This window comes from Carya illinoinensis, chromosome 11, assembly GCF_018687715.1.
Source record: "Carya illinoinensis cultivar Pawnee chromosome 11, C.illinoinensisPawnee_v1, whole genome shotgun sequence".
Lineage (NCBI taxonomy): Eukaryota > Viridiplantae > Streptophyta > Magnoliopsida > Fagales > Juglandaceae > Carya > Carya illinoinensis.
In genome coordinates, this window is record NC_056762.1 from 37,154,131 (window position 1) to 37,168,405 (window position 14,275).

Here is a 14,275-nt window from a genome sequence, read left to right on the forward strand (position 1 = left end):
AAAAAGAATGAACAGAATTTTTTTAAAAATTATATATATACACAAGAATATGCTAGATATTTTCTTTTAAAATATAATAAGGCTTCTATTAAAAATTATGAAATGATAGATACGATTTTAAGGTATGTAAACCTTATTTATTATTATTTTTAAAATAGATAAATCCAATTCTATTAATTCTAAAACTGTATATAATATTATTAAAAATAATTTTTTTTTATAAATCTTATATTTATTCACTCGCAATTGTATAAACTATTTTTTTATTTAAAATAAATAAATAAACATGAGATTCAATAAATTAAGTGAAAAAATCTTATTTTAATAGGTTTCGTTATGTTTTAGAGGGTAAATTTAAAACTGTATATAACATTATTAAAAAAATAAAATTTTTTATATAAATCTTATGTTTATTCACTTGTAACTATATAAACTATTTTTTTATTTAAAATAAATAAATAAACACGAGGTTCAATAAATTAAGTGGAAAAACCTTCTTTTAAATAGGTTTCGATATGTTTTAGAGATGAATACTAAATATACAAATTATAAATAAATAAGTTTCATATAAATTTTTTTTTATGAAAAGGTAGATTCTAAAAATATAAAATATTTTGTTATATTTTTTTAAAATATAGTCTTATGTTTTTTTTTTTTTTTTGGAAGAAAATGCACCATACTCGTAGTACAATTGTGGTTATATTACCCATGCAAGTACCAAGAGAGTCGAGACGGAATCTTCTTTTAATCTAATCCTTCCACTAACAACACGTGGCCTCAGACGCATCTCGATGCGTCCAATTAATATACACATTATTTCACTTCTCTTCTGTCACTATTCTCAAAGCGAAAGCTCAAACCTCTCGGAGGCACTAGAGAGAGAGAGAGAGAGGGAGAGTCGGAGAAGTATCGCGTTACGGCGACTTCTCACCTTAGAGAGATTGCGGCGAAATGGTGGCGCATAACTCGCCGGACTGGCTTCCCTCCGGCTGGACCGTTCAATTCAAAGTGCAAAAAACCGGCCGTAAAATTAGGGTAATATCTAACATTCGAGCTTAATTTTTACGTTTTCTTTAGGTGATTTGTAATTGTTCTAGCTTGCACCTCTTGTATCTGGATTTTACAGCTGAATTTGAATACGACGATATTAATTGCTAGATCATTGATCTCTTTGATCAAATATGTGTCCTTATTATCTCCGTTACACCTGATGTTACTTTTATAACGGTATGGGTCACGACGCTTTGTTGAGTAAGTTTTTTCGGTTAGCTGCATATCAGGGCGAAGCCGGTAATTTTATTTTGGGAGCCGGTTATAATCTTTAATTGAATATGCAAGTGCATGTGCAAAAGTATATAGAAAAAATATGAATTTAAAGATTTAATTCAGATATAAAAAATCAATTATACTAGTTGAATTCGATACTTGGTTAATGAATAAAAGTAAATAGCCTCATGTTTAATTTAAAGAGCAATACATTATGTGGTCTCACTTTACCACCATCTGAAATGCGTGAAACTTCGATTGGTGGAAGCCAGTCCATGAAGATTCTCCCTTTTCTTACGTGCAATTCCCCTCTTTCGGTAAGCATCCAGTATCTCAGCAAATGAACATTTCTCTAAGCTTATCCTGTAGCTTATACGTTGTTTGAAAGAGGTGTGCAAACAACAAAAATTTTAAACTCGATTATACATATAAAAAAAAAAAAAAATTCATAAGTACCCTAATTCCAGTATTTTTAATTAGCAAGTGCATAATTTAAAGGACTTCGTAAGTTTTATATATATATATATATATATAATTACACTATAACTCAGCATTGGCTAGATTGGGAATGAGTTATTGCAGATATTTGAAATTACATACCTTAGAACCGACTACTTAGAAAAAGAAATGTTTTGGTCGTAGGGCTGCTCTGATGCTTATGATATTTTTTTCCTGCTCTTGTAGTTTTACACAAATTTGGAAACTGGACAGAAGTTCTTTTCCAAAGATGATGTTATCCACTATTTAAAAGTTAGCAGTGAAGGTACAAAGCATCTGCCAAGTGATAGGCACATTAAAAGGCAATCTAGCAACAATTCTAAACCAGTATGTGTGACGTTGGATTATCCTACACTTCTATGGTTTAGACTTCCCATATTTATATCTACCTTCCATATGATCATGTTTGGTTTTTGACAGCTTGCACAAGAAACAAATGAACGTCCTGAATGGTTACCTAAAGGTTGGACTGTGGTGGTAAAAGTCCGAAATAGTGGTTCACGAATTGGATCAAAGTACAAGGTATAATATACTGTATGGAGTTTTACCATTTTATATTACAAACCCCTTGGCATATTAATGCTGGTTCAACTGGGGAATGTCTGGTTTGCTACTAATTAATCATGATTTAGCTGTTATTTTTAATGTCATCTGTCTTTGCTTTGTTGTACATCACTGGTGGTTGATTTTTTTCCTTGTATTATTATCTTTATTCTTGTTTATAATGTGAACCTCGACTGTGCTGTTAATCATGAATTAGCCATAACTTTGGAGTGGCTACTTATTTTTTTTATCAGTAACTTTGGAGTGGCTAGTTGGCATAGCATGTGCCATAGGGTGCAAGTGTTCGGTGTTCCATTTTTGCATATGTGTTAATTGATTGATATCTATACATATTGGTAACAGCGATGAGGTATATTCCTATTTGGGTCAAATTTAATATGTTTATTTATTTATTTTCCATATTTTTTCTCTACAGTCCATGAAAAATTTGAAAGATAATGCCTAAATTAGTCTCTCAGTAAAACTTTTTCCCCTCTCTAAATACTAAAGTTAATTATTCTGAATATTTCAGTCCCTTCATTCTTGTATTTTGCCTTCCAACAGTAATACATTTCTCAAGTTTTTATGCTGCTATATTCCTGTTGCAGTGTTACATTGATCCGTTGACTGGATATAGATTCTATTCCAAGCCACAGGTGTTTCAATTTCTCAAAACAGTAAAGTGTGGTAGCTGGACATTCAAAAAGAGTAAAACAGATGTTGACATGCCTTTGGTGAGCGAAAATTTTTCCTATAAATATTCTCATGCTTTAAATTCTCTGTCCTTCTTTAGGTATCATTATCTTCATTACTGGCTATCTACCAAAATACATGCATCAATAACAATGATTTTCCAGATTTGGAAGTTTTTGTCTACTCTAAGTAGTTTTAAGGTGTTTGTCATTAGTGGCCTTATTGTTGTTGTCATCATTGTTGTCTAGTAAAAGATCAGAACATTTGGGAATAAAAACTGTAATGTTAACAAAAAAGCACTATTACTTTTTTTTATCGGTAGGCAAATTTTTGTAATATTAACAAAAACACATTATTACTTTTTTTTATCAGTAAGAAAATTTTTATTGATCAAAAGAGTACACAAGAGCCCAAGTATATGGGACATATACAAGAGCAACGCCTAAGCGTGCTAGTTTAGTGATACAAGGAATTCATGAAAAGTCATGCCATGAAAATCAATTGCAATCGACCAATGGAGTATTAAAAAATAAGTTTCTAAGCTCATCCATTGACCACTCTTGATATTTATTTTTTATTTTTTACAAGTAAGAAAATTTATTGATCCTCAAAATTAGGCATAGCCCAAGTACATAGGTGGTATATAAGAGAGAAATACCATCCTATGAGCAGAAAAAGAAGCATACGAGTCATTAAATTTGCTACTTGAAGATATTCCCGTGTTTCGCACCAACAAGCCAAAAGATCCACCATCCTCTTTGGCATTACCGAAGCAAATATTGAGATTATATTTTTGTATTTTCCTGTTGATGTCTTGCCACCTTGATGCTGCTGGACTCTAGTTTATGTTTAGAGCTGATTTGTAAAGTCGTTTGGAATCTGTTTTCCCCTTGCATCCTAACAGTCACCGATTTGATGTTCACCCAATGTATTCCAGGATCCTCTTACCTTTGCAGCCTGAAGCTTCATATTTCAATGTGAAAGAAATTGTAATGATGACACCCAAAAACAAGCTCGGAAAATGTGTTTTTGGTTATATGTTTGCAACACCCTATCCCTCTAAGGTTGTAAAGTTAGAGGAACCAAATGTTACTAACCTTAAAACATATATTGTTTGTGCCAGGTATAAAAGATTCCATACATTTAGACACAGAATGCTTTATTAAAAAGAAATCTCTCAAAAATAGACATTTATCATAGCACTTATTAAAAAATAATAATTTATCATATGCTACGCAATGCGCCTTGCGGAAACGTAAATCATTTAAATGTAAAGATGAAGTCAAAATCCTCTCTCAAAGTCTCAAGCCTCATTGTTAATGTTTTTTTTTTATAGGTAAACGGTAATATTAATAAGAATAGGCAAAGCCCAAGTATACAAGATGTAATACAAGAGATAAGACCTATCTAGTTCGCTAAAGAAGAAAGAAGAAAATCGTGTACATTTTGGCCATTAAAGTCTAACAAAATGGCCCAAAGAAGTAAAGTAATGAAAAAAAGGGAGCGAAGCTCCTCTAGTGTCCTCTCCTTATCTTCGAAGGTCCTTTCATTGCTCTCTCGCCAAATGCACCACATAATGCAGATAGGAACCATCTTTCACATTTCTTTAATCTATGGGAGTCCTCCTGGTATCCCCCAACAAGCCAAAACGTCAACTACCGTAGCAGGCATCACCCAGTTTAATCCAATTCTGCTGAACACTTCACACCACAACGCTCTAGCTGTCTCACAATGTAACAAGAGATGTTCCACTGACTCACCGGCTTTCTTACACATGCAACACCAGTCCGCAATAATTATCTGACGCTTCCGGAGGTTGTCGGTAGTTAGAATCTTACCCAAGGCTGCCATCCAGGTGGAAAAAAGTACTTTGGAAGGCGCCTTATTCCTCCATAATTTTTTCCAAGGAAAGTGAGAGTTTGGTGTGGCTATAAGAATCTCAAGTCTCATTGTTAATGTTACCCTCCTAGACAACATCCTCGCTCATGGCATCCTCTAAACCTTCCTCCTTTGGGGTGGAAAAAACATTAAAAAAACTAAAATGAGTCAAATGCTCAGTAAGAACCATAGGGTTTTTAGTTAAAAATCATCATTCTTTAAGAAAAACTTACCTTTAAGAATGCATAAAATATTTGCCTCACAGTATAAAGAAAATAAAATCTTCTTGTCCTCAACCTCAATCATTAATCATTTGTTACCTTAACCTTATCCTTAGTAGCCATTTACACACTGCTAACCCTCATGTGTTAGGGTTAGCAACCCTTGCGATCAATGGTTATTCTTGGAGTGACCGGATAGAACTGAACCTCAGGAATGGGCCATCACTAGGTGCACTGCCAGTGATGCATTTCGGTGTTGCTATCTGTCCCAACCTTAAGGTACCATTCTCATCCTCATATGACCAATTCATTAACCTCATCAAACACATGCAATTATTCATTTTCATTTCTTTAAACTTGCCTTACCTTTCATTCTTTAAAATAAGTAGGCATACTATATATGTAACTCACCAATGGAAGGCCTAAACCACATGGCCTATACCCTAAAAGGATTATTCAATGATACAATTGAAATCCCATTGGAACCTTATAAAGAGCAATAACTTCTCATTCATAAGCAATGTGGGATCTCATACATCACCTACCTTGCTCTTTATAAGGTTCCAATGGGGCTCCAATTGTATCATTAACTAGTCCTTTTAGAGTATCAGCCATGTGATTTGGACTTTTCATTGGGGCGTTACAATATAGTCTTCAGTCACACAATTAGTAATACAGTTCAAAAACCATGTAACACCTTCCATCGTAAAAAGGGGCTATCAATGAAGGGCTCAATAGATACATATATACCTTTCAAAACATTGACCACATATATACATTTAAAAAAAAGACTATAATTTACCATAAAGCGATGTGTAGAAGAACATGATGATTGTCCCTTACCTTGGTCCTTGTGCAACTTAAGCTAATCGTGTGTTTCTCTAATCTTTAAACTGAACCAAGGGCAGGAAAGTGTGTATGTTGTGCGGTACTATAGGGCTTTTGGTTTTATCACAAAATATAGAAGAACTTCATGGCCTTGGAGGGGGCCTGAGTTGGGGCTCATCTAATGGTAGGTAGGCTCTTATATGAGGTCTATAAATAGAGTTTGGAGGGTGTAGAGTCCGAGGGGTGTGGTAGTCCAGGTGTTGTGGCTTCAGTCGAGTGTTTGAATGCAATTTGGAATCATAGTTGCCCTAGGAGTTGTGGTTGGAGACTTGGAGTAGGAATAGGTGACTTGGAGTAGAACTAGACTTGTGCTTGCAACTAGAAGTATAGTGCAAGTAGGTTTCGGGTATAACATATGTGGACTCACTTTTATGGGCTATATGGGTTTGGCAAGGATAATTCTTGGCTTATTCATCATTACATGGGCTTGGTGGGTTTGGGCCTAACAGGTTAGGTTGGTTTCTAAATCTTCCTAACTTTAATTCTCCGTAACAAGGGTCTACTCCTATGTTCCCAATAATTAACCTCAAGGAAAGAATACTGGCTCAAGTGCCAAGGCCAAATTTTAGATCTAACCCTAGTTTACTCTCTGTAAATAGAAACCCCAATCATAGTGTAAACCCTAACTTTACTAAAATATAAACCTCAAAAGTTTGGGATGTTACAATGTTAGCTTCAATACCAGATCATTAATCTTAAAGTCTAGCCTGCCAATACTCTAAATAAGGTTATTGCCAAATACTCGTTAACTCCTTATCACTGCCAGAAACTTTATGCGGTGGAGATCTTACGACAACACTTCTCACCTTTCTTTTTTTTGATAAGTAACACTTCTCACCTTTCTTAATGATCACCAGTGACTAAAAACTCTTGTCATGCATTTTATGCAACCAAATAGAGTTTATTTCTTCTATTTCTATGAATTTAAAGTAAAAGAAAAGAACCAGGAAAAAAAAATCTGTTAAAAATAATAAAAAGGAAAAGTTAACAGGCGGTGGGTACTTTGTAAATATTTAAAAACATTGCTGATTGAACTTCAATTTTTGGCACAAAACATTTCCCAGAGTATTCTTTTTCAGCCTTACATTAATTCCTTAACTTAAATCAGAATTGGCCTGTTGTGTCCAAACTAAAAAGGCGTTGTTTCTCGTCCTTGGACGAGATGACAATCATTAATGCCCCAGTAGTAAGAAATGTTTGTAGTATATACTGAAACATAACCTCAGTATATTATGGAACAAAAGAAGGGTTTGGTATTGTATACATACCGATTTCTGCCAGTACTATTGGTTAATCTGAAATGCATCTCTAATAGTCCAAGTATTTTCTAGGCTGTGGTTGAGAAACAAATGGTGTCAGATTTACCGGCAGGGTGGACAAAGGAAATCAAGATTAGGCGGAATGCATATGGAATTAGAAGGGACCCGGTATGGAATTTCTTATGCTCAAATTTGGTCCAATTGCCGTGCACTTCTCCCCCCCCCCCCCCCCCCCCAAAAAAAAAAAAAAAAAAAACCCTAGCTACAGATGTGTATCTATGCCAATTGTGCATCCAATCTAGCTTTAACAGTACTTTCAACTAGGTGCATTTATTTAATGAGTTTTGTACTAACGTTATCCAAGTCTTAGCACATTGTTTAAATTTTGATTTATTCCTACTTGCCACAGTTCTACAAGGATCCAGAAAATGGATATTTGTTCCGCTCCAAAAAGGAAGCTTTGCGCTATTTGGAAACCGGAGAGATAAGTAGATATACATTCAAACCAAAGGAAAGTTGCATCAACAATGAAGAATTGATTAACAGTGAATTCTCAGTAAGTCTGCACCTTGCTTGGTGCTTCAGATAATGAGTTCTATGTTGTGCTGTTTTCAGCTATATCATTCACTTTGTCTTCCTCCTATTTTTACTAAACATGTGAAAAAACCAAAATTTTGGGCTTATGGGATTTATGAATTTAGTAAGATATCAATATGTTTTTTTATATGTAAAGAAAATTCAACAACTAGTAAGATATCAATATTAGTCTGCTTGGGCAATGCGAACTCTTCTTTTAGTATTAATAAAAATGGCATAATACATCATTTGTTGCTTCAAATACTGTATATAATAATAACTAATTAGGCCATAAAATGAATTAATCTGCTCATGAGTAGCTCAAGCTTGCCTTCTTAACATGCTCATTTTGAGCTCCTTCATTTCCAAACAAACCAAGCTCAAGCTCGAATTTGAGTTTGATTACCCAGCAAACTAAGCTTGATTAAGCCCATGCTCATCTCAATTTTGTTTGCAAACACCAAAGATAACACTTACCATATTTAACATGCATAAATTAATTCTATCCGTAGCACGTAGTTTGTAATTAGGCTTTTTCTTGTATACTTCCTGTGTACTCGGGGCTTTGCCTATTTACGTGGATCAATAAAATATCTTTTATCTATCAAAAAAAAAAAAAAAACATGCATAAATTAATTTCTCTTACTTTATTTGATCGAACTTATTACTATTGAAAATGAAGAAATTAGAAAAAATATAGTTTGATGTCTAGCATGCACTAACAGCGTAGAAATATGGGTTTTGACCTTCTTAGATGGGCATTTACATGTGTGTGCTTCCAATGTACTCGGTTAGCACCCTTTTGTGCTGATAATGAAATTCAGTATTGTTACTTGTAAAACAAATACAGGTTTTTCATTTTATATTTTTTTTTATAAGTAAGAATATTTATTGATCTTCATAATTAGGGCTTTGTAAGAATATTTATTGATCTTCATAATTAGGCAAAGCCCAAGTACACAGGTAGTATACAAGAGGGAAGTACCTAATTATAGTCTACAGACTAGAAAACAAAGCATGACAATTATTAAAGTTGACCCCCTCTAATACAATAGCCTTAGCCCAAAGTAACAAAGAATGGAAAAATAAGTCTCTAATCCACACCCCCCCTCCCCCCGGGGCGCGTGCGAGGGGAAAGGAGTGTTCTCTATTTTCAAAACAATGCCATTCCTCTCAATCCATATGCACCACATAAGACATAATGGCACCAACTTCCAAACAACCGCTACTTGATGATGACCCTGAATTCCATTCCAACAAGCCAAAAGATCCACCACCCTCATGGGCATCACCCAAGCAATGTCCAGCCTAATAAAGATCTCATCCCATAAAGCCTTAACCACATCACAATGGAGAAGAAGATGATTCGCCGATTCTCCATTCCTTTTACACAAAGCACTAATCCATGATAATAACAGCATGCTTCCTCAACTTATCAATGGTCAAAATTTTCTTGTGAGAGGCCAAAAAAAAAAAAAAAAAAAAAAAAAAAAAAAAAAAAAAACACAACACTTTTAGAGGCACTTTATTTTCCCAAATGTGTTCCAAGAAAAACAGTAGATGAATGGGATGACATACAATTGTATAAGGAATTTATCCTCCCCAACACGCTCCAATTTCAATGCATACAAGGTGCTGAAAAAATCAGAAATATCCCCCACTTCCCAATCTTGAATAGCTCGGATGAATCTCATGTTCCACTGCACCAGGCCAAGCGAAGTGTCCATGTATTCAGCTATAAAAGCTTCCTAATTCAATGTAATTCTGAAAAGAGAAGGGAAGGCCTCCTTTAAAGCAATATCTTCGCACCAAACATCGAACCAGAATCTGACCCTGGTTCCTCGACCCACCACAAATCTGAAATTACGAATGAAATCCTCCCAACCCTTCCTAATAAATTTCCATACTCCCACACCATACGCTCCTCGCACTTCATGTTCCAACCTCCCCAAATACTGCAAAATTTAGCTTCAACAACAATCCTCCATATGCATCTATTTCTTGATGGTACCGCCACAACCATTTTTCTAGTAATACCTTATTGAAAATACTCAGGTTTCTTATCCCCAAACCTCCACAATATTTTTTTTTTTTGAGGGGGGGGGGTTTACAAATCTTGTCCGATTTGATCAAATGGAACTAGTTCTCCCTCCACACAAGAAAGCCCGAAAGATCTTTTCCATTCTATTAGCCACACCAGCAGGTATCGGGAATAAAGATAGAAAATAAATTAAAGTGATTCTTCCCCCTCTAGACAGATACATTCTTTTCCAACCTGCCAATCTATTCTCAATCTTTTAAACACCATCCCATATTACCTGGATTTATGAGGAGCCCCCAATGGAAGACCAAGGTACTTCATACGCAAAGACGACACCTTACAACCGAAGATTTCAGCCAAGTCTCCAATATGATTTACCAAGCCAACCAGAACCAATTCAGATTTAGAAAAATTCACTTTAAGGCCAGAAGCACCTTCAAAGCAAAGCAAAAGAGCTCTCAATGAACGGATCTAATTAGGTTCCGGCTTACAGAGAATTAAAGTATCGGCAGCAAAGAGAAGGTGAGATACATTGACGCTCCTAGATGAAGAACCACCAACTGAAAAGCCAAACAAAAAAGACCCACCCACCATTGCCTCCAACATTCTGCTCAACGCATTCTTAACTAAAATGAAGAGAAAGGGAGATAGAAGATCTCCTTGTCTCAAACCACAGGAACTGTAGAAGAAACACTCAGGAGTACCATTAACTATCACCTAGAATCTAGCAGTAGTGATGCAATGTTTCATTCAATTGCACCACCTCTTCCCAAAACCAAATCTACCGAGAATATAAACCAAAAAGTCCCAATTAACATGATCAAAGGCCTTCTCCATATCCCTTGTCTCAAAGCAGGTTTTTAATTATATTAAAATAAGTTACTTAACAACGCAACCCAACTGAGTGTGTGAACCTGTTCTTGCTCATTCAAGATGTCAATGAATGAACCTTGAGCATAAACTGAAACAAACTAAATGAACTAATTTTGAAGGCCTCAGTCCTCTACCTATTAGAAAATATAGGTTTTAAATTAAATTAATTTACTTAACAACACAACGCAAGCGAGTTTGTGAACCATTCTGGGCTCATTCAAGAAGTAATTAATGAAACTTGAACTTAAAACTGCAACAAAGGAAATGAATAAATTTTGAACGCCTCAGTGCTCAGTTTGGCTTGGTCTGACCATAGCATTCCAAGTAATATATTATTGATACCAGGTCATTTTATGGTTTCCCCAGTTTTTCAGTTAATCTTGTATCAACTTTCTAAAACATGCGACAAGAACCCTCTTAGGCTACGTTTGGATAGCTGGTGATCTCAAATGATCTGTGAATAGTAGTGAGAAAGTGGTGAAAAAGTAATGATAAAATATTGAATAATAGTGAATAGTAGTATAAAGTAGTGAAAAGTAATGATAAAATATTAAATAGTAGTATCACTCCACTACCCAAACACAGCCTTGGTGTACAGTTTCTTGGCTTACCCATCAATATTATGTACTGACTCTGAAAAAAAATATATATATACTTTTCCATTTTCGTCATATTATATGAAAAACTTTACATTCAGCATGCTTAAAATGAATTTCTATTTATTCAACTGTTACATCTGAATTTGGTTTGCAGTTTTTGGTTCTTTGAATTACAGGCTCAATTTCAAGCATGTCAATTTTATGCATTTCTAGCGAATGATAGATTTATTCCAACCATATTGAAAAGAGTTGGCTGTCACTCACCTTTAATTCATTCCTTTTCACCTTCCTCCACAAACACCAAGTGTATTTTTTCTGAAGTTCTTTCTTTGATATTCTGAATACCGAGATCTCCCTCAAGCCTGATTCTCATATACCGTAACTATCAACCCATAGGGATATGGCCGGCCAAGGTAGCCAATCATATTGATTATACTCTTTTCCTTTCTTTTATTTTTTTTTTTTTTTCCCTTTTTTAATTTTCAGTGGAGACTTTATTCCAGAGGAAAATTCTGATTCTATAATCTTGTTTTCTTCTTTTCCTTTTGTCCATCTTATAGCCACCATCTATGGTAAAAAGGCATAAATTAAATCACCCAGCTACCAAGCGGAGGCTTTTTGCAGGTGAGAGGTCTTGGATGACACACTCGCAACGTCATTGACCAATTATATTAAAAGTTTGTCTAAGTCCAAGGGGTTCAATAGTGAACAATTTATCTGAAGTTGCTTTCTGTGTTGAACTTTTCAATGCAGATCAGGGAAGTTCTAATAAGAGCAGTTTAGAATTGGCAGAAAGCAAGAGCTCAAAGAGGGGGCGAGAAAATGACGTATCTGCTGAACAGAGAGATGCTTCTGGTTCCACGGTTGAGATTGTCCAAGACAAGCATTCAATGAGGGCAGTCAAGGAGTCTGCTGAAACGAAGGAAAATAGAGATCCAGGCAGGCCAGCATTGCCAAAATCTGACAGATCCAAGAGAAAAAGTCAGCCAGAAAACCTTGCTGTTAATAATGGGCATGTTTCAACTCCTGCATTTGATATTCTGCAAGAGAAGAACGACCTCGAGAATGTGAAGGAAAGGGGCAGCAGTAGGAAAAATGAGATTACTCTGAGCAAGTCGAAAAATAAGAAAGAGTTTAACTTGCCTTGCCGGTCTTCAAAACGACTTGCTGGGCTTGAACCTGGGCAGGTTGTGAACTCAGTTACCAATCAAAAAGCTTTTCAAGTTTCTGGTAAGTTTGGTGAAAGTGGATCCTATCAAATTTCAGCTTTGGCTCCGCATGGTTTGTCAAATGGTGCATCTCGGCAACTTGATTATGGGAAGGAAATAGTTAATGCTCATCTTGGTTCTACAGACATGAGTGATGCATTACATGGAGATCCATCATCTCAGCAACTCAGGGATGGTCAAGAAATTTTGAGTGCACATCATGGCTTTACAGACTTGGGCGATGCGTTACATGGAGAGCCACAAGGCGAGAGTAAAAAGCCTCTTGAAAACAAAGCTGCTTCTAAAGGGCAACTGGAGATGCTGGAAACTGAAAAAATGGACTGTGAGAAACAAGCACAAGAGTACTGCTGTCCATTTGGGAATTCTTGGTCGGACCCATGCCTGGAATTTGCAATCAAGACTCTTACAGGTGCCTTACCACTGGAGGACGCTATTAATAACAGGGTTGTTTTGACTCCTGCTGATAATATCCTGGAAAAAGAGAAATTGCTCGAGGGTGTGTTAAGAAAGAGCAACAACAGAAAAACTCAGGCTGACTCGAGGAAGTCCAAAAACTCCAAAAACAATAAAGAGCTTAACTTGCCTCGACGGTCTTCGAAACGGCTTGCTGGGTTTGAACCTGAGTTGTTGGCCAACTCCCTTTTCAGTGAACAAGCTATTAAAAATGCAAGTAGACAGTCTTGTGAAAGTGAAGCCACTCTAACTGTGGTTTTGGCAGATAGATCATCCCAGCAGCTGGAGGATGGGCTAAACATGGAGCTTGCACATCATGATTTTAACAACATAAAAACCCAAGTACTTGGAGAGTCATCAAACAAGAGCGAAATGTCTCTTGAACTCCAAATTGTTCCCAAAGAACAACCGCAAGTAGCAAAATCTGAAATCTTGCCAGAACCGCAACTCTCCTTTCCTTTCGTGTATTCTTGGTCGGACCCATGTCTAGAATTCGCAATCAAGACTCTTACAGGTGCAATACCGGTGGAAGATAATTTGGCAGTTCAAGGAACCTTCCAGGAACAACTTGACATCTCTCACACGAGGAGGAATGGTGGTTTGGCATTGCCAGATTTTGGCTCATCCCATTTTGCTTCACCCGAACAAGCCGTGGCAGGAAATAAGCCATCCATGAGCTCATTCCTGGCCCCAGGAAATGTGAGCTTGCCCAGTTGCGAAGTAATTGGTTCTCAAAAACCTTGCTCGCAGGGTGATTCAATGAAAGGTTAACTTCTAGGATAAAGGCAGCTAGTTGTCTGGGATAATCAGTAGTAACCTGCTAATGAAATCCCCACTTTCATGCTTTTGATATTTTGTCTTTTGTGATATATGTAACTAGCTTCGTGCTCTATCATCTGCTTAGAAGATCTACGAAGAGAGACAGTATTTTGAGACGGACTACTGTTGTAAGATGTCCTTTATTTCATCTCATTTTGTATTTTCAAATTGACAAGTCATGAAGAAGTTCTTTGGACTTGCAAATCATGTTCCTTTACGTTCGAATATTATGTAGGATAGACGATATAATTGTAACATTCTGGTAATCTGGTGGCTAATTTGGAGACTTCAGACAATCAATCGAAATAGCTTGGTAAGATTTTATTGTAATGAATCAGTTTAAAGCATTTCGTAAGAATAAATCTTTGCTCTCATTCATGCATTTCTTTGTTCTATATTTCGCAATTGGCTGTAAGACTTAAACCCTACACAGACCGCA

General features: G+C 35.9%; 1 protein-coding gene across 1 annotated transcript; it reads left to right on the top strand.

The window, feature by feature from the left end:
- The first annotated feature begins 822 nt into the window (after positions 1-822).
- LOC122282578 lies at positions 823-14,040 on the top strand. Its single transcript, XM_043094516.1, has 8 exons — positions 823-1,035; positions 1,951-2,091; positions 2,185-2,286; positions 2,916-3,041; positions 7,319-7,414; positions 7,656-7,802; positions 11,896-11,959; positions 12,089-14,040. Exons 1-8 carry the CDS (start codon positions 952-954, stop codon positions 13,786-13,788), a joined length of 2,460 nt encoding a protein of 819 aa, XP_042950450.1. The 5' UTR covers positions 823-951; the 3' UTR covers positions 13,789-14,040.
- The last annotated feature ends 235 nt before the right edge of the window (positions 14,041-14,275 follow it).

Bases quoted from the DNA above. Each gene is read 5' to 3' on its own strand.
- LOC122282578 (XM_043094516.1), top strand. From the start codon at position 952: ATGGTGGCGCATAACTCGCCGGACTGGCTTCCCTCCGGCTGGACCGTT. The intron at 2,287-2,915 runs GTATAATATACT...TTCCTGTTGCAG, and splicing joins GAATTGGATCAAAGTACAAG to TGTTACATTGATCCGTTGAC. The intron at 3,042-7,318 runs GTGAGCGAAAAT...AGTATTTTCTAG, and splicing joins CAGATGTTGACATGCCTTTG to GCTGTGGTTGAGAAACAAAT.